Here is a 27,007-nt window from a genome sequence, read left to right on the forward strand (position 1 = left end):
ATCCACTACTGTACAATTATATTATTGATAACAAATTTCTGCAAACAGTATCTACTGTATAATATCTAGGAGTAACTATCCAAAGTGAGCTTAAGTGGAATGACCACATGAAACAAATAGTAGAAAAAGCAGATGCCAGACTGAGACACACAGGAAGTATCTTAAGGAAATTTAACTCATACATGAAAGAAGTGGCTTATAAGACCCTTCTTCGATCGATTCTTCAGTATTGTTCATCAATTTGGAACCCTTACCATGTAGGATGGGTAGAACAAAAGAAAAGGTTCAATGAAAAACTGCGCATTTAGTCACGGGATCATTTAGTTGTGAGAGAGCATTACACAAGCTCAACAAACACCAGTGGCAGATGCTGCAAGAAAGGTGTTGTCCGTCACTGAGAGGTTCACTATAGAAATTTTGAGAGAGTACTTTCTGGGAAGAAGAAGAAGATGATGATGATTGGGTTTTCGGGTGCTCAACTGCACCATTATCAGCGCCCGTACAAATTCCCAACCTATGTTCAGTCCAAACTTGTCACATTCATGAATGATGATGAAATGATGAGGACAACACAAACACCTAGTCATCTCAAGGCAGGAGAAAATTCCTACCCCACCGTTTCTGGGAAGAGTCAGACAACATATTACTTCCTTTCACATATATTTCGTGAAATGACCACGATGAGAAAATGCGCAATTGAAGCTAATACAGAGGATTACCATCAATAATTTTTACCAGGTGCCATTTTCAAGCACTACTCTGTAATTTTTAACATTTTGTTCGCCTCCCTTTTTATGTAACATGTGGATTAATGCTATTTTCCTGTCTTCTGGAATCTTCTCAATTTTCCAAATGCTCTCAAAAGGTGAGTGTAGATCTCTTATAATCTTTGGTTCTGACCATTTCAATAATTCTACTGTAATGGAATCTGCACCACTTGCTAAGGCTTCATGAATTTCTAGTCTGTTTGTGGGGAATCTTCCTCGAGATTTTTTGGGATTGCCTAAAATTTTAAGTTAACTGTTGAAACTGGGCAGTTTATGAGCCTGTCAATAAATTCAGCTAATACTTTACCATTTTCTTTGTCATTTAACCAAATTTTGCCTTTTTCATCTTTGAAACAAATACTCAGAGCTTGACAGCTTTACATGTTTAAAATTTTGGTAAAAATTCCTGCTATTATTTTTGCTGGAATTTTCTTTTATTTCCATAAGCTGAGTTTTTTCAAAGTATCTTTTGATTTTCCACATTACTTTTTGATAGTTCTTTTCTTTGTTGTCTGAATTGTTCTACGTGTTCTTTTTTCTAACATCATTTCATCCATTTTTGAGCTCTTTGTTCTAGTACCTCTTCACACTACTCATTCTATCATGTCTTCTCTGTGTTGTTCTTGTTATTTTATAGAAATTTACATTACACTTCTTGAACCATATTTCAAGAATGTGGAAAGAAATCAAATATGAACATCCTGATGTAATACAATAGAATGACTTAGATGGTAATACTGGTTATCCTGTAATCTACTGCATAAATTTTAAGTGTCCTTGTGAACATTTTCATTTGAGTAGACAGAGTTGCACAACAGAAAGTTCTTTATTTCACATTTAATCTCCTTCTTTTTACCAACAAGGCATTATTAGAGTCTGGCAGCTGTTGAATACAAATGTACCCATGTATTTGACTTATGTAATAACATTTACCACTATGTACATATTTTTGGTCCTAGTATTATAATAGTCTACATCTACATCTATACTATGCAATCCATCTTCAAGAATCTTCCCGTTCAGTTCCTTCAATATCTCAGTGGCACTCCCCATGGATTAAACAAATCTGTGGCCATTCATTCTGTCCTTTTTTGTATACATTCAATATCTCCTGTTAGTCCCACACATTGGAGTAATATTTTAGAACTGGACACATGAGTGATTTGTAAGCAATCCCCTTTGTAGACTGATTGCACTTTCCCCATATTTTACCAATAAACTGAAGTCTACCACCTGCCTTATCTAGAACAGAGCCTATATGAACATTCCATTCTATATCCCTACAAGTACTACATCCAGGTATTTGTATGAGGTGGCAGATTCCAGGAGCAACTCATTGATATTATAGTCAAAGGATACTACTTTTTTTCATTTTGTCAAGTGCACAATTTTACATTTCTGGACATTTAAAGCTAGTTGCCAATCTTTGCACCACTTCGAAAACTTATCAAGATCTGACTGAATATTTATGCGGCTTCTTTCAGATAGTACTTCATTATAGATAACTACATCATCTGCAAAAAGTCTGAGTTACTACCAATATTGTCTGCAAAGTCATTAATATACAACATGAACAGCAACGGCCCCAACACACTTCTCTGGGGTACACCCGAAGTTACTTCTACATCTGACGATGACTCTCCATCCAAGATAACATGTCATGTCTTCCATTCCAAAAGCCCTCAATCCAGTCACAAATTTCGATTGATACCCCATGTGATCATACTTCTGACAATAAGTTTAGGTGTGGTATTGAGTCAGATGCTTTTCCAAAATCAAGAAATACTGCATCTACCTGACTGCTTTAATCCAAAACTTCCAATACGTTATGTGGTGCGAGTTAGGTTTCACATGATCAGCATCTATAGAATCCATGCTGGTTGACATGGGTGAGGTCATCCTGTTCAAGATAACTCATTATGTTTGAGCTCAGAACATGTTCTAAGGTTCTACAACAAATTGATGTCAAGGATATCAGAGCATAGTTTTGTGGATCTCTTCTACTACCCTTCTTGTAGAAGAGTGTGACCTATGGTTTTTTTCCAAGAACTGAGCATGTTTTTTTTGGTTGAGGAATCTACGACAGATTATAGTTAGAGGAGGGGTTAACTCAACCCCAAATTCAGTATAGAATCTGACAGGAATTCTATCGGGCTCTGGAGCTTTGTTCAGTTTTAATAATTTCAGCTATTTCTCAACACCACTGCCACTAATACCTTTTCCATTCATCTTTTCAGTGGCACAAGGTCTGCCTCGATAGCTCAATGGTCAGCACGGTAGAATGCTATGCAAGGGGCCTGGGTTCAATTCCCAGCTGGGTCAGATATTTTCTCCATTTGGGGACTGGGTGTTGTGTTGTCTTCATCATCATATCATCCTCATCAACACACAAGTCACTGAAATGGTGTCAACAAGCAAGACTTGCAACAGATGATCGGTCTACCCAACGGGAGGCCATAGCCAAATGACATTTCATTTCATTCAGTGGTGCGAGGATTACACTGGGGCAATTCACCTGGGTTTCCTCTAAAGAGGTCAGGTCTATTTGCTGCCATTAGAACTGACATACATTTCCCTCGTGAGTGGGGTTCATAAGTATCTTTTCTAGGTAGTTTTCAGAAAAGGCATATTTCCATCGTGAGTGGGGTTCATAAGTATCTTTTCTAGGTAGTTTTCAGAAAAGGCATTTAGTAATGTTTCCCACAATGTCTTCTCATGCCCACCACTAACAAAACTGTAATTTTCCCAGGAAACTGTTTGATGATTTAAGTCTCCACCAATGATTACAGTATGATTGGAGAACTTACGTACAAGTGAATTGCGATTTTCTCTGAAGTTTCCCGTTACATTAGGAGATGAGTCTGGTGGGAGAAAGAAGGATCTAACCATCATTTTGTGCCCACCCCTCATACTGAGTCTTGCCCAAACAATCTCATTGTGCAGCTTCAATTTCTATCTTGGTGGATTTGAGTTTCTTGTCTACTGTGACAAATACACCACCTCCATTTCCCATCTGCCTATCCTTAAGATATACAATTAAAGTTTTACCAAAAATCTCAGTGCTATCAATTTCAGGTTTCAACAAGCTTTCTGTACCTAGTATGATGTGGGCATCACTGCCTTTTTTCATGAATGCTTCAAATTCTGGCACTTTGATGCGAATGCATTTCTTCCATCTTAAACTGATACTTCTGGGTTTCCCACAGCTATCATTATCTAGATTGGATGTAGAGTCATCTAATCTAAAAAAAAAAAAAAAAAAAAAAAAAAAAAAACCCCTCATGTGCACCTTACACACAGTGCGCCACATGAGTAGCAGCTTCTGATGAGTAGTGCAAACTTCACCCATTTAGGGGGACCCTACAGTTCTCAACTCTGTGGCGCAAGTCAAGGAAGTTGCAGCCTATCTTGTCATAGAACCTTCAAAGTCTCTGACTCAGTCATTTCACTTGATTAGAACCAAAGGGCCGCAATCAGTTTTGGGGACAATGCTGCAAATCACGAGCTTCGTTGAAACTCCTTGCACAAAGCTGGTCTTCCCAACTTTCTCTGTCAGTCACTGGAATTAACCAAGTAGAACCTCAGAGCCCAGACAAAAGGCATCATTTGTTCCAACGTATGCCACAATCCATAGTTAGTTGCACCCTGTATGTTATATCCTAGCCAGTAATGCCAACCGAGCCCGCTGCCAAAAGGTTGGCAGCATCAAAGTCCGGACGCCGTCCGCATAAGCAGCGCCAGCGAGACAGGAAATCGCTGCAAGTCTGCGCGCGCCACCGCTGGCTTCTGGCTTCTTAAGCGCTGGAGTCGTGAGCGCTAAGACAGTTCTGTATTCGCCGCTCAGTTGTATACTCGCCACCGATTTGTGTACTTGCTAGTCAGTTGTGTGTTCATCGCAGCAGAGTTGTTGTTTGTCGTCAGCCGACGCTGACCTAGCCGCTCCGACTCGAACTAGACAGATTTCTGTAGACACGGAGTTCACTGCTGTGTTTCTGTATCTTCGTTAATAAAGATAAGTACCGACTTTTATTTAATCAGAGTGTTTGGGTTTTCATCTTTCTGTTCACTGTTCCAGCGGACCGGTCGGCCCGCTATTAAAAGTGTGGCGGTGACTTCGTAAGCCGTTTCTACAGCGAAGTGTTTGTCGCTACGAACGCCGCCACAAAACTGGTGACGAGGACTTCCGAACTCGTGTGCAGGGCTGGTTCAACTTGTTTCTTGTTATACTAATTATAGAGATACCATTTTGGGGGCTGGTTTAATTTGTGTTCACTATGTCTGCCGAATTACAACAGTTGATCTTGTTACAGAGTCAGCAAATACAAAGTCTGGTGGATGCAATCGCCAAACAAGCGGCTAATCCACCAACACAAAAGGAACAAGCACAGGCAGCACCACCTTTCCGTGCTTTTGATGCATCAAGAGAAGAATGGCGAGAATATTTCGCGCAGTTGCAGGCGCACATGACAGTCTACAAAATCACAGGTAATGAGCGGCAGCTTTATTTAATTTCCACTGCAGGCGTGGAAGTCTATAGACTACTTTGTAAGTTGTTCCCGGAATCCAAGCCAGAAGCTTTAGACTATGACGTTGTTGTTAACAAGCTTGCTGAGTATTTCGAGTCGCGAGTTCATGTGGCAGCAGCCAGATTCAAGTTCTTCAGATTAAAGAAACTGCCACATCAATCTAATAAACAGTGGTTAACAGATTTACGGGGCCTCACCCGTCAGTGCCGATTTAAGTGTGTGTGTGGAGCTTCCTACAGTGATGTCATGTTACGAGACGCTATTACTCACAACATTGCAGATTCTCGTATTCGTGCTGCTATCTTACAGTTGCCTGACCCGTCATTAGAGACTGTGATGAACATCATTGAAGCCCAAGATACTTTTGACTATGCTGAGTGTGAGTTAGATCAGCCATGTATTTCTCAAATTGCCTGTGCTAAGCAAGTTATGTCACGCCCGCGGCCCCACCGGCAGAGTCAGACTGTACACACTAGCCGGCCGCGTCATGTTAAACACATTCGTCAGCCGCGTGTGCAAAATGATAGAGTTAAGTCTTGCCCTAAGTGTGTTCTTGCTCATCCTCATGAACGTTGCCCGTTAAGAAACGCGGTTTGTCACTTTTGTCAAAGGAAAGGACACATCCAGACTGTTTGTTTGCGTAAACGCAAGAACAATTCTAGTGCTGCCCAGCCCATGGATATTCATGTTATTCAAAGCCAGCCCGCCCAGAAGGTCGCGTTTAAAGACTCTTCCACAGTTCGTGTGGGTAATAAACTTGTTCGCAATAAGCCACCCACCCAGCCCTCTGCTATGCAACCCAAGCGTAATTCAAACGCTGTAAAAAGTAATGTACAGACTGCAAGTGAAGCGGGAGTTGTTGTTCCACCCGCCCAACCCACGAGTTGTCGTAAGCAGCGAACACGCGCTGATTTTGTGTCTTCCGCCTCCACTGCACCGATCCAGAGACAGTGTAATAAACTATTTGTGAAGCTACGCATCCAGGATAAGACCTTCAATTTTCAATTAGACACTGGTGCGTCTGTGACTCTAATAAATAGTGCTACGTATGCGGCTATAGGCCGCCCTAAACTTTCAGTGGCAAAACATTCTTTGGCTACTTATAGTGGAGAACAAATTCCTGTGTTAGGTGTATGTAGCGTGCCGGCCACATTCCGTGGCAATACAAAAACAGTTTCATTCACAGTGCTCCGCGCTACAGACAGTGTCAACATTTTCGGATTAGACTGTTTTGACTTGTTTGGCCTGTCTATCCAAGACAATGTGTTGCAAATTAATTCTGTTGTTGTTCCTCAAGACAGCATAACCGATTTGTGTAAACAATACAGTGACATATTTAAAGACGAACTAGGTTGTGCTGTGAACTTTGCCGCTCATATTACGTTAAAAGATAATGCTCAGCCTCGATTTTTTCGTGCTCGTCCAGTGCCTCACGCCCTCCGGGCACCTGTAGAAGATGAACTTCGTCGTTGGCAAAACAACGGTGTTATTCAACTCGTTTCAGCGAGCCAGTGGGCTTCTCCCTTAGTTATTATAAAGAAACCGTCTGGCAAGTTACGTTTGTGTGCTGATTTTAAGTCGACAGTTAATCCTCAGACTGTCATTGATTCTTTTCCTTTGCCTAGACCGGACGAGCTGATGGATAAGTTAGGGGAAGCTCGGTTCTTTTCCAAAATTGATCTCCGTGAAGCATATTTGCAATTGCCCCTCGACGAGCAATCACAACAGTATTTTGTCATAAACACGTCGTTGGGGTTGTTCCGTTTTCTGAGTTTGCCTTTTGGTTGTGCGTCGGCTCCAGCTGTTTTTCAGCGTTTTTTGTCACAACTTCTGGCTAATGTGCCATCGTGTTGCAACTATTTAGACGATATTGTTGTGTCCGGTCGGACGCCTGCTGAACATTTCCGTAATTTGGAGTGTTTGTTTACAGTGTTGTCTCAGGCAGGCCTACGTTGCAACATCGATAAATGTTCATTTTTCCTTACGGAGATGGAGTATCTGGGACATGTTATTAATGCTCAAGGCATTCATCCCTCCCAGTCACATTTAGCAGCTATTCGTGATTTGCCCGCCCCTCGCAATCTGCATGAATTGCAAGCAGTTCTTGGCAAATTGACATATTATATTAGGTTTATACCTAATGCATCACAGATTGCTGCACCGTTGCATCGTCTCCGCCGTAAGCATGTTCCGTTTGTGTGGTCAGCTGATTGTCAATCAGCCTTTCAGCAGCTTAAAGAGGCTTTATTGAATGATCGTTGTTTGGTCCATTACGACCCAAACAAGCCTCTAGTGTTAGCTTGTGATGCCTCTTCTTTCGGCCTCGGTGCAGTGTTGTCTCACCGAGTCGGTAACACCGAACGTCCTATTGCGTTCGCATCTAAATTGCTCAACAAAGCTCAGTGTAATTATAGCCAATTGGACAAGGAAGCGTTGGCTATTGTGTTCGGTGTCACAAAATTCCATCACTACCTCTATGGTAGACCATTCTATTTAGTAACAGATCACAAGCCTCTGACGTCACTGTTTCATCCGTCTAAACCAGTTCCTCAGCGGACAGCTCAGAGACTACAATCGGCGTGTGCCGAACACCAAGCTGCTCCGCCTCAACGCTATTTTGAGTGGGCACGCCCTGCCGGTCCCTGGCAGCGAGTACATATTGATTTCGCTGGTCCATATTGGACTTCTCGTTGGCTCATCGTGATAGATGCATTTAGTAATTTTCCGTTTGTTGTGCCCATGCAGTCTACAACGTCTGCACAAACTATACAGGCGTTGACTTCAATTTTTTGTATTGAGGGTCTTCCAGAAGTTTTAGTGTCTGACAATGGTCCACAATTTACCTCTGCTGAATTTGAAAGTTTTTGTTCTGCCAATGGCATTCGCCATGTTCTTACTCCGCCATTCCACCCTCAATCGAATGGTGCAGTGGAACGTTTTGTACGCACATTCAAGGATCATATGGACCGCCTTCATGCTACGCACTCTCATCAGCAGGCCCTCATCACGTTCCTGTCGTCGTACCGGACCACGCCACGCGACGGCCCTTCGCCTGCGGAGCTTCTCCACGGCCGTCGTCATCGCACCCTACTACGGTTGTTGCACCCCCCAGATCGACCCGCCGCTTCTGAGCATCACACGCGTTTTCAGCGCAACGATGCCGTTTTCTTCAGAGTTTATCACGGTCGCTGTCGTTGGGAACGAGGCACCGTGATAAGTGTCCAGGGTCGCGGTTTTTATACTGTTCAAGGTGCTACTGGGGTGCACAGGAGGCATCAGAACCAGTTGCGCCGCGCTGGCCGCCCGGATTCTGCCGCTCGTTCTTTGTCCACAGATTTGGTCCGCGGCGGGTTCCAGCCGCGCCTTCCGACTTCGCTGCCGCCACCAGGGCAGCAGCAGCAGCCGTCGCCGCTACCACGCCGACAGCCCGTCCCGTTGATGCATCCCGCACAGCTTCATCCAGGAGCGCCCCAGGTGGTCGCTCCGGCGCCTGCAGTCCCTCTTCAGTCGCCACCGCCTTCGGAGCAGATGGACATCGACCCGTCAGCCGGGCCGCCATCCCAAGCGGTGGCTGTGCAGCCTGTCCTGCACCCGCTTTCCTTGGGCACCCCCAAGGAGTATGACACCGCAGCGCCTTGTCCGGCGCCCACTCAGCAGCCGTCGACGCAGCGTCAGGAGACGCTGTCTCTCTTCGTGGGTCCCGACGCCCCGTCGCGTCCAGTACCAGAAGCTGCACCCGTGGTCACAGGCGTGCACCCTGACCTCGGTTTTCAGTCGGTGTTTCCCGAGGCCCCGCGCAGCCAATGCTGGGGTGCGGACCGGGGACTGCCACCGACAACGGTCTCCGCCCCGGTCTCTTCTGCTACGCCTGCGGCCAGACCCCTCCCCCACCGTCGACGCTCGCCACGTCATTATTCAACGACGGTGCGGCGATTTGGGGGGGAGGAGTGTTATATCCTAGCCAGTAATGCCAACCGAGCCCACTGCCAAAAGGTTGGCAGTATCAAAGTCCGGACGCCGTCCGCATAAGCAGCGCCAGCGAGACAGGAAATCGCTGCAAGTCTGCGCGCGCCACCGCTGGCTTCTGGCTTCTTAAGCGCTGGAGTCGTGAGCGCTAAGACAGTTCTGTATTCGCCGCTCAGTTGTATACTCGCCACCGATTTGTGTACTTGCTAGTCAGTTGTGTGTTCATGGCAGCAGAGTTGTTGTTTGTCATCAGCCGACGCTGACCTAGCCGCTCCGACTCGAACGAGACAGATTTCTGTAGACACGGAGTTCACTGCTGTGTTTCTGTATCTTCGTTAATAAAGATAAGTACCGACTTTTATTTAATCAGAGTGTTTGGGTTTTCATCTTTCTGTTCACTGTTCCAGCGGACTGGTCGGCCCGCTATTAAAAGTGTGGCGGTGACTTCGTAAGCCGTTTCTACAGCGAAGTGTTTGTCACTACGAACGCCGCCACAAAACTGTACCCTCAATGGCTGCTGGAATAGACTCTTCAACATGTGAATGAGGCCCCCAGGCATACACACTGAGTGCATCTGGTTTCCTTTCCTGTACCTTACTGCCATTTCCCTGAGGGGTACCATTATTCACCATATATTTGAACTGCCAATTATTAATAGACCCCTACCTTTTTGTGTTTGCCTCTTATTAACACTGGAAAAAACAGGTTTTCCTTAAACAGATGAAGTGTGTCCCACTGGCTCAGTTTCGGTGAAAGACAGCACCTCAAACTTGTTGGTTAGGAGGATTGGTACAACACCCTGAGTCCTCCCTGGTCCCCGTCCACCCCGTACAGGACACCTAGATCTACCACTGATACACCACTCTCAGTCACATGGATGAGTAATGACAGATCCCTACTTTCTACAGAGGAGACAGGATCCATGGGAGAGGATAATACTTGAGGTACCTCTGGTACCAGTATCACATATCACGACTCTCGGGAGCTCTGCCAGCACACCGATTCGCAGCAGCTGCCATTTGTTTGACAGCAGTCATGGCAATTTCCAGCTGATTATGAACTTCAAACCAAACACAATTTTTTTGACAAATGATAAATATTGGTAATGACAAAGAACATATAAATCAAATCATCCTTGCACCCTTCATAGCTTAATGACTCTCTCTTCTGCCACTTTTATATCTGCAGTTATCTTAAGCAATAGACTGTGGCAAAGTATGGCATAACTATACTAAGTATGCATATTCAGGATATAATTTTTACATTTTTTGACAATAACATGACAAAGTACATCTGTCTTTATTTGTGCCAACAGAGAACAATATCTGTTTCCTGCTTCAGAGACATACAACTTGAAGTTCTCTCTTCTTAGACTGCAGAAACAATACACAATCAATCTGTGATAAGTGTGCTGTTTACAGTGAAGTTTATGCCGAACTGTTCTGTCCTATGATTTAACATTTCAACTACAGGGACAGAGCGGTAGGTCAGCAAAATAAGGATCTCAGATGTTAGCCACAGCTTTACTCAGAGAACCATTCCAGCATACCAATTTATGAGGGCAAACAAGGAGAAAATACAAGAAACCTAAAGCAGGATAGCTGTAACAAACATATAAATGCCCTTCCAACAACATGAATATGGTATTGCACCACTGTTTCATACTGATAACATAGATAACAAATACTATCCACGTTTTGAGATTATTTATAGGTCAAGAAAAGTGACTGTTTGCCAAACTGCCCAATTTATAAAATGAGTAAAGATATCACTCATCTTACTTTTTGGTCAGCACTATACTATTAATAACTGTTAATAATAGAACACAGTGTGACTGACGACATTAAAGAGTAACAGATAATTACATGACTTTTGCAGAAGCTGCAGCATTCTACTGGTAAAGTATCAGTTTATACTGTATAACATTAAATACTAGGAATGGGTATCTAGCTTACCTACCACTGAGGCTTGAATACTGCTTTATGACCCCCTTCCAACGTCAGCAACAATTTCAGTTGTGTGCCCCGTTGTGCATTCTCAGCATGAATAATTTTTGTTGAAGATAACATGTTTAAGACAGTGCCAAGCAAGGATGACCTCTCTGGTATTACCTGACGTGGACCAACCCACTGCACACACAGACAGTCATCAAAACACAAACATTAAATACATTTAAGTGCAAATATGACTATCAATCGATCAAAAAAACAGTAGTCTGAAACAGTGAGAAACTTACACATCTATCAGTTATAGCACATTCTTAACATTTATACGGAATGAAGACATTCCTCATGAGTCTTTGGTTTACTTCTGACGAAAGTGTCTTGCAATGATAAACAGTCATCAGCAGAAGGTACTTATATAGCAACATGACGAATGGCAATGTTTTAGCTTTGCTACAAACAGTCAAGTAAGGTACTGTGGTTCTCAATGGAGGTAAGTAAACATTTGATGCACACAGTGCATATGCTATTACAATACTGTCAAAAGCTAACTAAAAATGGACTGTATTCATGAATGAACACCACAACCTTTGAATAAGGAAGGAAAATTAGTATTTAATGTCCTGCCAATGACAAGGATATTTGAGATGAAGCAAAGTTCTGGTTGGATAAAAATGAGGAGGGGAAAAAAAAGCCTTTCAAAAGAAATAGCAGCATTCATATTAAAGCCATGGAAACATAAATGCGAATGATCATGTGGGAGTCTGAATCCCACTCCTCCAAAATGAGAGTCCAGTGTGCTAACATGAGCTAACTCAGTCAGTCAACACCTTCTGAGAACACACACACACACACACACACACACACACACACACACACACACAACACACACACACACTTGAATTAACACTGTCTACACCAGTTAATGAATGGTAGATATCACGTGAAGATGGAACCCATGTTAATCTTTTGTAGCAAACACATTAGACATTTGCTGCAGAATTGTGGAAAACATTATCTGCTTGAGTATTATGACCTTCATAGAGACTGAAAAATCTCCTCATCAGGAATCAATATGGATCTGGATAAAGCGGTCTTGTGCAACTTCACTCGTTCTGTTCATCTTTAAGATCAAGAAGCCAATACATAATGTCCAGGCTGATGCTAGAACTCCACACATGAGGTGAACTCCACACGAGGTGAAATCATCAGAGATAAAAGTAACTTGGGCATTTCTAGAGTAGAGGATTAGCAGTTGTTCTTCACCATAAATGAATAATTCACTGCAAGTGATGTAAATAATCACAACAATAAATATATATAAGATTATGCAGCTGGACATATTTAAAGTGTGAAAAACACACAAAACTAACTGTAAGAGAAGGAGATAACAGACATGATCACTGGAAGAACCCAAAAGAAATTTAATTCACCCATGAAAGAAGCAGCTTAAAAAACCTCAGTCAGCTGATTTGTAGTACTGTTTGTCACTCCAGGAACATTACTAGATAAGATTAATAAAAGAGACTAGACGAAATCCACAACAGGGTGTCACATTTTGGCAAGAGTTTGTTTACACCTAGAGGTATCTCGTGAAATGACGAAGGAATTCAAGCTCATATAGAGGCTCGATGACAGTGTTTCTTCTTGTGTACCATTTGCATATGGAACAGGAAATGAGGGTAATTACGGTTGTACTTAAAGAAACTTCTGTTACATAATTACAGTAGTTTATGGAGTTTCTAATTATAGTTGTATTTAAAGAAACTTTTGTTACATCATATCCAGTAGTCTGCGGAGTTTAGTTATAACTCTAGTGTTAACAGTCAAGTAGACCAGCAGTTCAGCAGTTTTAAGATGGGCAGCATCCATTGAAAAGAAAACAATATTCAATATGAATTCTCTTACCACAAGTGGCGGATATGCTGCAGTGACAATTTGACAGGGTATATGCCAGAACACCACTCAAACCAGCATCCTTGCCTTTTGTGCCTGCACTCTCGAAGCATTCTTCATCAAAAATGATTCACACTGTCGGAGACTTTTTCCTATTGCACCCAAATCTTTCTAAGATTCTACTATGGTGGGTCTGGCAGCTTTGGGCAACATACATACCCAAATGTTTTCACTATCCACCAAAGTACTGTTGTTCAGCTTCAATTCTCTCGCTATGCACTTGGCACAAATAATCAAAATGCTGCTTGTTGAATAGATAATGAAAGATTAAAGATAAGTTAACCTGCTCTGGGTCCTAGATCAGTCAACAACTATTTATTTCACATTTTAAAAACATTGCCTGCCAAAAAACGTTAAGCACTCAGAAGGGCTAGAAAACTTCACAGGTTGCAAGGGTATGTGACTTGTGATTTTTAAAAGCTACTCAAATTTACAAAGAACTTGGCACGAAGAGCCCACTGATCAGTGGGACACTGCACTTCATCTGGCCTAGGCGCATGTCGGTTTCAGTTGGGAACAGTTTGAGATAGCCAATGTATTCTCTCCTGAGGCAAGCTGGCCCACAATGTAGTACATGGTCCTTGATATCCTGGATATTGGCACTGGGTCAGAGTTGACATCTGAGCTGGTCCCACATGTGTTCTATGAGGGACAGATCTGGGGATCTTGCTGGTCACAGAAGTTCCTCAACATCATGCAGACAGTTCACAGAGATATGTGCCATGTGTAGACAAGCATTGTCCTGTTGAAAAATGGCACCATAATACAGCCACATGAGAGGAAACACAAGAGGATGCAGGACGTTGGTGAAGTATCATTGTGCCACGATATTTCTCTCTGTTACTAGCAGCTGTGATGTGAAGTCATACCCGATGGCTTCCCACATCATGATGCCGCTAGTAAAACTGCTGTACCTCTCAAAAAACATTGGATGAATGGGACCTCTCCCCAGGTCATGACCATACTCATCAATGATGGTCATCTGGGGTAGTGCTGAACCACAAATCATTGCCAATCACAAAGCACCATCATTCATCAGGAGTCCATGATACCTGGTCATGGCACCAGTCCAAACACAACCATTTGTGTTGCAGTGTTAAACAACAGACTATGCATGGGACAATAATTACCTACTCCGGCTCTGACCAATGGTGTGGGATGATACAGAATATTAAAGGAAGTCCATTACTTGTTCCTGGATGGCAGGTGCAGATGTGAAGGGTTTAGGTTGTGTCTGATGCACAGCACAGTGTTCCTTCCTTGTGGTGGTCACATATCACTTTGCATAATCTTGATGATGGTTATGCCTGTCCTCACATTCCTGTGCAGTACATCAGACCACTGTCTCATCCAAATGACCCAGAAATCTGGATATTGCATGATTTGACCAGCCAGACAAATAGAGGGCCCCCTTTCAAACTCAGTAAGGCTCTGATAATGCTGCCTCACACGAGTATGTAGCATCTCCATGTCATTCACAATGATCACCCAATATCTGACACTTTTCATGTCCCTTATACAGGGTGTGTCGTGTCGCCACCAGACACCACACTTGCTAGGTGGTAGCCTTTAAATCGGCCGCGGTCCGTTAGTATACGTCAGACCCGCATGTCGCCACTATCAGTGATTGCAGACCGAGCGCCGCCACACGGCAGGTCTAGAGAGAGACTTCCTAGCACTCGCCCCAGTTGTACAGCCGACTTTGCTAGCGATGGTTCACTGACAAAATACGCTCTCATTTGCCGAGACGATAGTTAGCATAGCCTTCAGCTACGTCATTTGCTACGACCTAGCAAGGCGCCATTACCAGTTACTATTGATGCTGTAAAACATGTACCGTCAAGAGCGATGTTCACCATTAATGGATTAAAGTTAAGTATTCCACAGCTACGTCCTTTTTTGCTTGTCTAATTTCCTTGACCTGTTCTAGACCTCACGCCAGCCTGCGTGAGCTAAAATGCGTGCCTTTCGGCTTCCTCTCATACAGGGTTGGCTCTCTTGCCAATCCACAACAGGGTGAATCAACTAAAACTTGCACTGAAAATTTGTAGAAATGGAAAGTGATATTGATGTGCAGTTCTTACAGAATGGATTGTAGTCAGGCCAATCAACAGATTGAAATAATACATAGAAAGTGTATTTTTCCTGCAAACTTACACTTTTTTAAATGGAACAATGCCTATCACCATTAACAAATTAAAAGTAGGATAAATTACAATGTCAGAGCCATTTGTTACAGGGTTCTAGTGCAAGTCATTAATGAGGTATCATATTTTGAAGAGTTTCCACACTGACACCTGTTTACGCCATTCAACCTGCATAGCCGCTAGGTACGATGTCATCATGTTTGCTTACACTGTGCTTCTGTGTTCCTTGAGTGCACTACGACTTGCCGGTCAGTCAGTATGTGGCAGTCCAAGCAGTAGTTCATGAGCAGATAATGGGATTTACCAATGTAGAAAAAGCTGACATGCTCATGTTATATGGAGAGTGTAGGAAGAATGCAGTTTGTTCTTGTACGGTGTATGTGGCACAATATCTCAGCAATTATTTATCAACCTCTTCAACCAGTTATGTGACAGTGCTAGTGTAACACACAGACAGCATAAAAGAAGGAAACAAGTGATGACAGAAGAGGGGGAAATCAATGTTCTTGCTGATGTTGCGGTTGATCCGCACATTAGCTCCTGCACAATCACATGAGGCAGTGTCATGAGTCAGACAAGGGTCCTATGTATTCTCCATTGACATATGTTCCATTCCTTTTACTTCTCTCTCCATGGAGAGCTGCATGGAAATAATTATGAGAATCATGTTAACTACTGTACATGGGCATTAAGACAGGAGACTCCAGATGTGTCATGTATCTTGTTTAGTGACGAAGTCACATTTACCAATCATGGCCAGGTAAACCATGTAAACATGCACTATTGATCAGTTGACAATCCCCGTTTGTCAGGTGGACGTCAGCATCTATGGAGTGTAAATGTGTGGTGACAGTTCTTAGGCCAAAATTTCACAGACAGAACACTGACCATGCAGAAGTATCACAGCCTCCTAACAGACCATCTTCCATGGATGCTACAAGACATTCCTCTGCAGACTTCAAGGAACCTATGGTAGCATCATGATGGCTGTCCAGACCATAACCCACAAAGTACTATAGCATGTCTTCAAAAATTTCTTCCAAATTGTGGGATTGGACACAAAGGACTTGTACTGTGGCTGACCCGTTCCCTGGATTTGATGCCTGTAAGCCTTTTTCTGTGAGGAAAGCTGAAAGACATGGTCTACAAGGACATACCAACTACACCTGATGACATGCAACGACGTATTACTGGAGCTTGCTTGGACATCTCCACTGAAATGCTAGCATGTGTGCAGCAGTCGTTCCATATCAGACTGGAAGTGCATATTGCCACAGCCACTGGTCATTTTGAACACAACCTGTGATGATCAGTTGTCTTGTTACTGGTCAGAACCCATGTAACTAGTGTATGCACTTGTGTTGTTCTTAAGTGTGTGCTACCACACGTATTGCACAAGTGTCAGTGGGAGAACCTTTCAAAATACAATGTCTTGTAAATGACTCACAGTACCACTGACATTCTAATTTACCCTACTTTTGGTTTGTTAATATCAACAGGTATTGTTCCATTTAAAAAAAGTATTTGTTTGCAAAAAAATATATTTTCTAAGTATTATTACAATCTGTACAGGGCGAAAAGTATTTAAACCGACAAACTCTGCGAGGTTGTAGGGGACATCAAAACAAATATTTTTCCCTAATGTCATTTTTTCCTATGAGGTGTATTTAAACTGGTGGAGGAAGGTTTCCATGGTGGCAAATTAATTAAACCAACAAACACTTTTCCATTTTTTTATGACCAAGAGACAATACATTAACACAACCCAATTTCAATTACAGTAGATTTTCAAAAATGCCTCCTCTGCCACGTAAACAAAGGTTACACCAAGAGACAATACATTAACACAACCCAATTTCAATTACAGTAGATTTTCAAAAATGCCTCCTCTGCCACGTAAACAAAGGTTACACCGACGGATCATGTTCTGTCTGACACAGGCAAAAATCTCAGGAGTATCCTGAATTGTTCCTGCTGCTGCTACTATCCGGGCAACCAGATCCTCTTCTGACGCAACAGGAGTTGCGTAAACAAGGCTGCGCATCTCTCCCCACACAAAGAAGTCCAGAGGGGACATATCTGGGGATTGAGCAGGCCATGGTACAGGACCATCTCTGCCAATCCACGTTTCTGGGAACCGTTGGTCCAGGAATCGATGCACACGACGACTGAAATGTGCCGGCTCCCCGTCATGTTGGAACCACATGCATTGTCTTGTAGGGTGCGGGACGCCTTCCAGCAATTCTGGCAATGCTTTGGCTAGAAAATTGTAATAGTGCCTGCCATTTAATGGCCTAGGTGGCAGATACGGCCCAATTAATGAGTCCCCAACAACACCGACCCACACATTAATGAAGAACCGCACTTGATGAGCGCTAGTAACTGTGGCATGCGGGTTATCCTCACTCCAAACATGCGAATTGTGCATGTTGAAGACTCCATCATGCCCGAATGTTGCTTCATCGGTAAACAACACAGAGGATGGAAATGTAGGATGCATTTCACACTGTTCCAGGTACCACTTCAAAAACTGTGCTCTGGGTGGATAATCAACTGGTTCCAGGTTGTGGACACGCTGTAAGTGAAATGGACGTAACAATTGCTCTCGAAGGACTGTTCTTACATTCGTCAGATTCGTCCCCATGTTACGTGCAATCGCACGAGTGCTGATTGAAGGATCCCGCTCCACATGCTGCAAGACAGCTTTCTCAAATTGCATCATTCTTACCGTGCGATGGCGTCCCTGTCCAGGGAATCTGCTAAATGACCCGGTCTCATGCAGACGTTGGTACAGAGCAGCAAAGGTCGTATGATGCGGGATACGGCGATTAGGATACTGTTGTTGATAAACCTGCTGTGCAGCTCGTCCGTTGTGGTGCGCTACAATACGCACCAACCATATCAGTGTATTCACTCAAGGTGTATCGCTCCGTTAGTGAACAGACAATGCACTACTACACTGGTGGACACTAGTTGCCTACAACTGAAGAGCGTAATACGCCCTCTAACAACTGAAGATCATAATACGGCCTCTAACAACTGAAGAGCGCAATACAGCCTCCACCGGTTTAAATAATCCTCATAGGAAAAAATGACATTAGGGAAAAATATTTGTTTTGATGTCCTCTACAACATCCAAGAGTTTGTGTGTTTAAATACTTTTCATCCTGTATATCGGCTAACAATACAAGCCCCTGATTAATATTCCACTACATAAAAACTGCACATTGATAGCACTTTCAACTTCTGAGATATCTGTGATGCAATTTTTAGGTTATTCACCCTGTATACCCTACCAGGTTTGGTAACAACACTGTACAGGAACATCACTAATGCACTCTGGTGGCCATTCTACCTGTCAGAGAGAACTGCAGCTTTAATCATTTACGTGCCTGTTGACGGTATGTATGTGTACGAAGTTACAGTGACATCCAACCACATCTGGGGCTTTCACTTTTCTTGTCAGGTGTTAAGTTGTAAGGTACCTATGCACTTTTTATAACTTTCTGGTCAGTTTTAACTCTTTACACTTCTTTGCAGTCATAATGTATTGTGGACCCTATTTCAGGCAATTCCTGATGTGACCAATACAATCAACACAACCTGCTACAAGTTTAAAAAAGAGATTTTAGTAGAAGGAAGGCTACTACATATAATCTTTATGTTTAGGTCATTAGCGAGGAACACTAGCTCAGTTGTACAAGGATGGGATGGAAAATGGTCATGGCTTTTTGGATGGACTCGTTCTGGCATTTGTCAAAAGTGTTTCACGGGAACTACAGAAAACATAAATCATGATGGCTGGGGGTTAACTGAAACTTGATCACCATGAATAAAAGATCCATAAGATTAATCTTTATTTAGTAAAGTTGTGTTACATGTGTAGTTGTTGTGGCCTTCAGTCCATGGACTGGTTTGATGCAGTCCTCCTAATACTCTATTCTGTGCAAGCCTCTTCATCTCCGAGTAACTTCCAAATTTGCTTACTGTATTCTTCTCTTGGTCTATCTCTACAATTTTTACCCTCCACACTCCTCCAGTATTAAATTGGTGATCCCTTGATGCCTCAGAATGTGTCCAACCAACCGATCTCTTCTTTAGGTCAAGTTGTGCCACAAATTCATCTTCTCCTCAATTCCACTCAGTGCCTCCTCATTACTTATGTGGTATACCCAACTAATCTTCAGCATTCTTCTGTAGCACCACATTTCGAAAGCTTCTATTCTCTTCTTGTCTATGGCGTTTATCATCCATTCTTCACTTCCATACATGGCTACACCCCATACAAATACTTTCAGAAAAGACTTCCTGACATTTAAATCTATACTCCATGTTAACAAATTTCTCTTCTTCAGAAATGCTTTCGTTGCTATTGTCAGTCTACATTTTATATCCTTCCTATTTCGACCATGATCAGTTATTTTGTTCTCCAAGTAGCAAAACTCACCTACCGCTTTAAGCGTCTCATTTACTAATCTAATTTCCTCAGCATCACCTGATTTAATTCGATTACACTCCATTATCCTCGTTTTGCTTTTGTTGATGTTCATCTTACATCCCCCATTCAAGACACTGTCCATTCCATTCAACTGTTCTTCCAAGTCCTTTGTTGTCTCTGACACAACTTCAATGTCATCCCAAACCTCAAGGTTTAGATTTCTTCTCCACGGATTTTAATTTCTACTCCAATTTTTTCTTTTGTTTCCTTTAATGCTTGCTCAATATACAGATTGAGTAACATCGGGGATAGGCTACAACCCTGTCTCACTCCCTTCCTAACCACTGCTTCCCTTCCATGCCCCACGACTCTTATAACTACCATCTGGTTTCTGTACAAATTATAAATAGCCTTTTGTTCCCTGCATCTGACCCCTGCCACCTTCAAAATTTGAAAGAGAATATTCCAGTTAACATTGTTAAAAGCTTTCTCTAAGTCCACAAATGCTATAAACATAGATTTGCCTTTCCTTAACCTATCTTCTAAGATAAGTCGTAGAGTCACTATAGCCTCACAAGTTCCTACATTTATCCAGAATTCCACCCTGTCTTCCCCGAGGTCAGCTTCTACCAGTTTTTCCATTTGTCTGTAAAGAATTCGTGTTAGTATATTGCAACTGTGACTTATTAAACTGATAGTTTGGTAATTTTCACACCTGTCAGCATCTGCTTTCTTTGGAATTGGAATAATTATAGACCTTCTGAAGTCTAAGGATATTTCGCCTGTCTCATACACCTTGCTCACTAGATGGAAGAGTTTTGTCATGGCTGGCTCTCCCAAGGCTATCAGCAGTTCTAACACCATTTGCACAGTAGTGTCCCACAGAAATTATAGCTACACCATTTGGTACTTTTTCTTAAGTTAATATCACTAGTTACACACAAAAATCTTTTTAAAAATATCCTGATAAATCCTATAACAAATGATTGACTATGATAAGGGGATTCAAATCAGAAGATTCACAATAACAAGTGGATTGAGAACTTTTTTCGTAGCCACAGCATTCTTAAGCCATTCACAATATTGCCACTGAATCTAATCTCTAGCAAAACAGTGCACCAGTCAGATGTGAGCAGTTGTGAATGCAAAGGCTCATTTGATCAGCACAATGCATTACCTGAAATGGCCAGGTTGAAAGAAGTAAGCTCAGCCAATAAGTTAGAATGGTAGAGTCAGTTACACCACAGAAACTGGGCGGTCTTCACATGAAATCAGTATATCATCTTCTGGGTATATCGTCCTCATCAATGTCTATGTGCTGGTTTTAAAATTAATTTTAAAGTAAGAGCAGTGACAGACTGTGCTGATGTTAACTTGGGTGACTGTGAAATTTGTGCATACATTCACTAGTTTTCATAAGCTCTAAAAGATGAAATGACTGATTTTGCATTGGAAGGAAAAATATTTGAATGAGAACGGGATGCAGAAGGTCCATATTCAGGTGATGAGTGACACTGAAATTGCATTTGGGAGCTTCATGGTTCAAATCCCTTTCCAGTCATCTAGGTTTCCCTAAATCACTCAAGGTGAATTCTGGGATGCTCTCTTTGAATAAGACACAGTAAATTTCCTTTTTCATCACTGTCATTTCAGAACTTGTGCTTCATCTCCAATGAACTTGTCAGTGATGAAATGGTAAAACCTAATATCTCTCTCTCTCTCTCTCTCTCTCTCTCTCTCTCTCTCTCTCTCTCTCTCTCTCTCTCTGGGATGAATTATACGAGCTCAAAAGCTGGATTACAACATTCAACTACTTGTTTCTGAGTTCACTTAATGTGTCCACTACATGGCAAGTAGTTGCCTTGACACATTTCATCATGAAAAGTCCTCTTCATAAACACACAAGAAAAACATTTCACACACAACCATCTACAAAATACAGTTCACAATTTTGAGACAGTATTAATATTATGCATTACTAAGCATTACCTTTCAATAAAACTGAGTGACAGCTGTATTAGAGGTGCATTTAGCTGTAAGCACCAAACTACTTTGATATGCAACCTGGCATCATGAAATGAAGGTTACATGAGATGTGTTTCAAGAGAGGAAATAACATACAGCCACTGTCATTCAAAAAAACTGAGTTAACCCCGGATAAAACAGTGGACCACAAAATCAAAGTGCAGTAACAACGGCAGCAGAGAATGACTGATATGCCAAAGTATATCACAGCCTATTTACAAGGGACAAGTGGGAACACAAAATATCATGTACATATATACAATATGTAAATGCTCAGTACTTACAATCACAGGTCATATTACAAAATCACATCATTGAATATAAAGTGCTCAACACATAACAAATTGTACTGTATGCCAAATGCAGTTCCTTGCATTTATAGAAGAGTGTAAGGGTTCTTTACATTTAAAATGGCCCCTGTGAAGATAGTGTGAAAGGATATTCAGCTTTGTAAGCATAATGAAAGTAAAGTTAGTTAGTTAACTAATGTACCATGGATCATTTTGCACTATAAATCATCATGACGTGGGATGAGTTATTTTACATTCATATTGCAAATAAATTTGTACATCTATTTGTACTCTAAACATCACCATATAATTTTTTTTCCCTGAAATGGAAACAACATATACAGATTGAGTTAGCAATTCCAACCCACCACCTTTTACACGTTACAAACATAGAAATTCTTCTACAGTATAGAAGGAGTTGTCAAGGAGAAACTATTCCAATTTATTTTCAAATTTTACAATGCCGTCCGTTAAGAGGTTTTTGTTGCAGTTGTCTTAATGAAAGAAGTGGGAGAAGTGATGAGTCTAGCAAAATCTCCTAATTCCTTAACAGAATACTCAACTTAAGATTTTGCTTAACTACCATTACCACACCTTCTGCTTTTCTCAGGGTTCTTTCCTTGGCATTTATGTCAAATAAATAGGAGTATTTGATGCACGTTGTCAGCTTTGAACAGTGATGAAGGAAACATGTGACAAATGCTGTAAACAACATGGCAACTATAGCACGGTATCAGTGGCGATTTTTTCAAACGGTCTTAAGCTACAGATCAGTCTGTCACCACAACCATGTTTTTATGCTTTCACATTCATTGGCTTCACCAACGAAAAAACTGTGAATATACACAGTTATATATGTCATCACAGCAGCCATTAACATTACATCACTGCTTAAAGCTGACAACTCGTACTAATCATTTCTCTTCACCCTTATTTCTGGTATGACGAGGTGAGTGTTAAAGTACCGTGACCTTTCAAGACTGTCACACTCATGATCTTCGTTCAACAGCATATGCCAAGAGTGTCTACATTCAAACATACGGCAAAATTCTATTTTTTTTTTTTTTTTTTTTTTTCTTCTGAATTTTGATGTATTACAGCCTTCCTGTACTTTCAAAACTGGATGAATTCCCAGATTAACTGAAGGGTTTGAATCTGCTTTGCCAGTTCAAACCCAAATTGCCACATGTCAATTTAATCTTGACGTCAAGCAAAATTACAGACCAGTATGTAGTTGCAACACACATTTTAAAAAGTAATATAGATGCAAACGAAAACAAGGGTCCGGAATGGGACAATTATGGAAAGGACAGAGTGCTATTCGCCATGAAGATGGTGTTACATTGCAGACAGGCACAACAAAACAGCCAAAGATTGTGGCCATGCATGCATGAGGTGCAACTACTTGTTCGAATGTGTGTCCAAAACTTCTTTTTCTGTACACGGCTTTGGCTGAAAGCTCTGTTTGTAACAGTTCCCCCCCCCCCCCCATCTGAAACTCAATGTGTCATCTTTCCAGTGAGTAGCAGACTATCCTTTTCATAATTATAGATGCAAAAGAAATATTGTAAGTGCTTTGTTCTCTTTCTGTTTGGACGTGTATCATGTCACACACCACATTACCATTATGTTATGGGTCAAAGATGACATTCAGTACTTGTATGTTGAGTTGAGTTGACTCGACCTCCCTGCCTTGGTCGTCATTTAGGTAAAAGTTACATAGTTGAACCCCTGGCATTTTTCAATATTGCAATGACAGACAAACATTAGTCTTTACCACAGGTCAATTTGTTACCACCACCAGATTTTCTGCTTTCACATTCGTTAGCTTCAACAACTGACAACAAAATTGTCACCTTCCAACCAAACTTAGCCCACGGACTGTGTTACAAATCAGTCTACCACCAAAACCAAGATTCAAGGCAAGGGGTGTGGGGTTAATACATACCTTTAACTCACATTTGGCAAAGGATATGAGAGAGAACAATATTTGGATTAACATCTTATTCTTCATCAATGATATCTTAGTATATATATTTTTTCTCTCTTACTCTCTGATAGTTAATATGGGCAACAAGGAAGATATGCTGTATGATACATAAACAGTAAGTAAAACTCTTCTTCACAATTAGTCAAAAGGTATTTTACTAGTCTCTGTGATACTTCTAAATGAAGCACAATGTGACATACTGTATGTGCAGTCCTGTCACTAGTTTTGAGTCTCCTGCAGTGTATCCCACCACTTAAAAGCACACTTCTCAAAATGCAAACTTCAAATAAATATTTATATCTTCAGTTCAAAGGTTAAATGGCAGACAATGAATCTTGAGGTATGGGGTCCAATTCCCAGGCTCCTAGAAATTTTATTTCACACTTTTACTTCCTTCACCTCCAGCAATATTTGCTACAGTGAAACATGCCTAGGTCCAATGGCACTGAGGTCCACGTCAAACTACAGCTCCCCCCCCCCCCCCCCCCCACCTATAATTGGCTCCACAGGTTACAGGAAAGCAAGGGCGTGGCATACCACCTCCAATAGGACCATGTCTAGTAAATTTATTATTTATCGTATGGCAATACAGACATATAAGAAAGAAACAGACAAATCACTAATATAACAAACATTAATAATTGCAAACAAACATCACTAATATAACAAAGTTAAAGGATTACAAACAAACATCAAGTCTATTAATATAATCTATCAACTCTGGAGCTGCGAGCAGGAAGTCGTTGGGGCTCCCATTATAGAGTCTTCTGGAACACTCTTCAACAGTGTGGCTGATGGTCTGATTTTCGCTGCAGTCACACTGAGGGGATGGTATTTTACGCCATATCATATCTAGTAAAAAACTGTGGTGTTCAAACCAACCTTCAAGTCAATGACAGCACTACTTTACCTTGTCAGAAGCCTACAAAACTTTTTTTGTCTGTTTACTTAGAGGACAGAAGGCAATTACCATCCCCTCGTAAACTTTAGCCCCCAACAGGTCAGGATATTTAAGTATAAGTGACAGCATGAGTTATTTACGTTTTCTTTCAGTGGTAGAAGAGAGGTGGGGGCCAGTTTCATGGTAACTTTCCTGTTTGTCAATGGAGTGAGGTATACCTCAAATCCAGTGCATTATTGACTTGGCAGCATAATAACTACTGTGGAGCTACAAAGGGAAATTAATGCACACACCATCAGCGTGGAAGTTATATATATTATTATTAAAATACAAAATGGCAGAGCACGTATTGTAGTAGGGAGTCTCATTACCTTGTCCACAACAGCCCACAAACTATTTGATGCTCTGATAGTTTGTTTCAAATCATTTAGCAGATTACTGAGTATTTCTTTAAACGAAAATGAAATCTGCAAATACTTCTTGTGCAACTTTGGGATTATTTCCTTAATTTCCTGAATAGCACTTTGGGTAGCATTTTTGTATGGCAACAACCATGAGTCACGTTTAACATGTTTCTGTCGGTTTTTGTTATATAATGAGACATTCAAATTTCTGTCTGCTTTAACCTGTAATTTAAGATCACGAAACAATGTAATCAGTACAAACACCACGTGAAAAACATTTACAAACAGTGAAAATACTAAGAACGAGAATTACATGAACTTAGTGAAAGTGACAATTCTTGAGCCAATATTCGCCATCAATCTGACAGCAATTATTTTTTTTATCCTATGAAGTGGAATACTGGCAATTATTACAGCCAAAAAAACTAGCAATACACATTTGTTTGAATTCTATAGGCTAAAGTTTCGTTCATATAAACTAACCTGCTCTGTATTTGTAGGTGCAGAGCCTGAAGCTCTTTCGTCTACAATCACATACACGAAATAAAAGTTTGCTGATAACACTAGCAGTGAAAGAGCCGTCAAAAATGTAATCGCACAATATCTGCTAACTACCTGTAAATAATAATGCTTACTTATTTCTAGGAATACAAAAGCAAAACCAAATGTATTTCAGATCATGAGAATTTAGTCTAGTAAGTGAATAACTACCAAAGCCATATCCACGTCTGTTGAATCGCTAATTTACAAAATGTACTGGAGAACTAGTACGTGGTTCCACATGCGCCTAGCTTCTTAACAGCAAACATTTTCCGCATTACTGTAATGATAACATTCTTGATTGGTCGGTACTGGTCACCACATCCCTTATTCTCAAAGTTACATACCTAAAACGATATGTTTCAGTCTTTGCATACTTGAAACATGAATCTATTAAGAAATGTTAGCGGACAGACACCTAAGCGCTACGTTTGTTATGAGTGTGGTGTATGCGCAATTAACACGCTTGAATTTTATTGGTGCAAGCTGACTCAATGACATAAACGCATCCCCTACGCGTATCACATCTGCGCACGCAGCTTATACATCGCATTATATGCACCAGCACCACAGAGTATATAAAGTTATAAACAGTCTAAGTTTACAGTCGCGGCACTCCGTTTCCCTTTTGTTACCACATCGACAGCTGCGCGCCAAGCGGCCAGAAAGTGACACTTCTGAGTACTATATTGGATGAGTGCAATTACTTTCGTTTATATTGATTTGTAACACAGTTTTTAATATAAGAGCTTGTCTTTCCCTTAAAAACTTACTAAAAATAGCACCACATTTGTCATTGTTTAGTGTCCTAACGACCGTGGGAGTTATGAAAAAGTACATTACAGGACAGTTTATTTACGACTTTCTTGTAACTTACAGCTATTTGCTGAAGAATGTCGTTCTTGTTTAATACCAAAAAACTACTAGTAAGCACCAGAAGACCTAATCTTCTGCAGAAAGACGTCGTATATCTACCCAACAACTCCAAGTTTTGTTCACTATATTAGCAGTCAAATCTGAGAATGTGGAACGTAGGAAACCTACATTATGTAACGTACGAAATAAGCCACAACACCAATAACAAAGGAAAACCGCACATAAGTCATAAGCAATA

At 41.4% G+C, this 27,007-nt stretch overlaps 1 protein-coding gene across 1 annotated transcript in view; it reads right to left on the reverse strand.

Moving 5' to 3' along the window:
* LOC126183750 (glycosaminoglycan xylosylkinase) overlaps positions 1 to 26,523 on the reverse strand; it is a 128,380-nt gene extending 101,857 nt beyond the window's left edge. The window contains exons 1-4 of the mRNA XM_049925972.1: positions 26,065 to 26,523; positions 25,837 to 25,968; positions 25,321 to 25,575; positions 11,219 to 11,388 (exon numbers count right to left, since the gene is read on the reverse strand). Of these exons, the coding sequence (XP_049781929.1) occupies positions 11,219 to 11,388; positions 25,321 to 25,575; positions 25,837 to 25,968; positions 26,065 to 26,073 (566 nt within the window). The 5' untranslated portion in view covers positions 26,074 to 26,523. The remainder of the gene's footprint in view (positions 1 to 11,218; positions 11,389 to 25,320; positions 25,576 to 25,836; positions 25,969 to 26,064) is intronic.
* Positions 26,524 to 27,007: the final 484 nt, after the last annotated feature.

Source organism: Schistocerca cancellata, chromosome 4 (genome assembly GCF_023864275.1).
Source record: "Schistocerca cancellata isolate TAMUIC-IGC-003103 chromosome 4, iqSchCanc2.1, whole genome shotgun sequence".
NCBI lineage: Eukaryota > Metazoa > Arthropoda > Insecta > Orthoptera > Acrididae > Schistocerca > Schistocerca cancellata.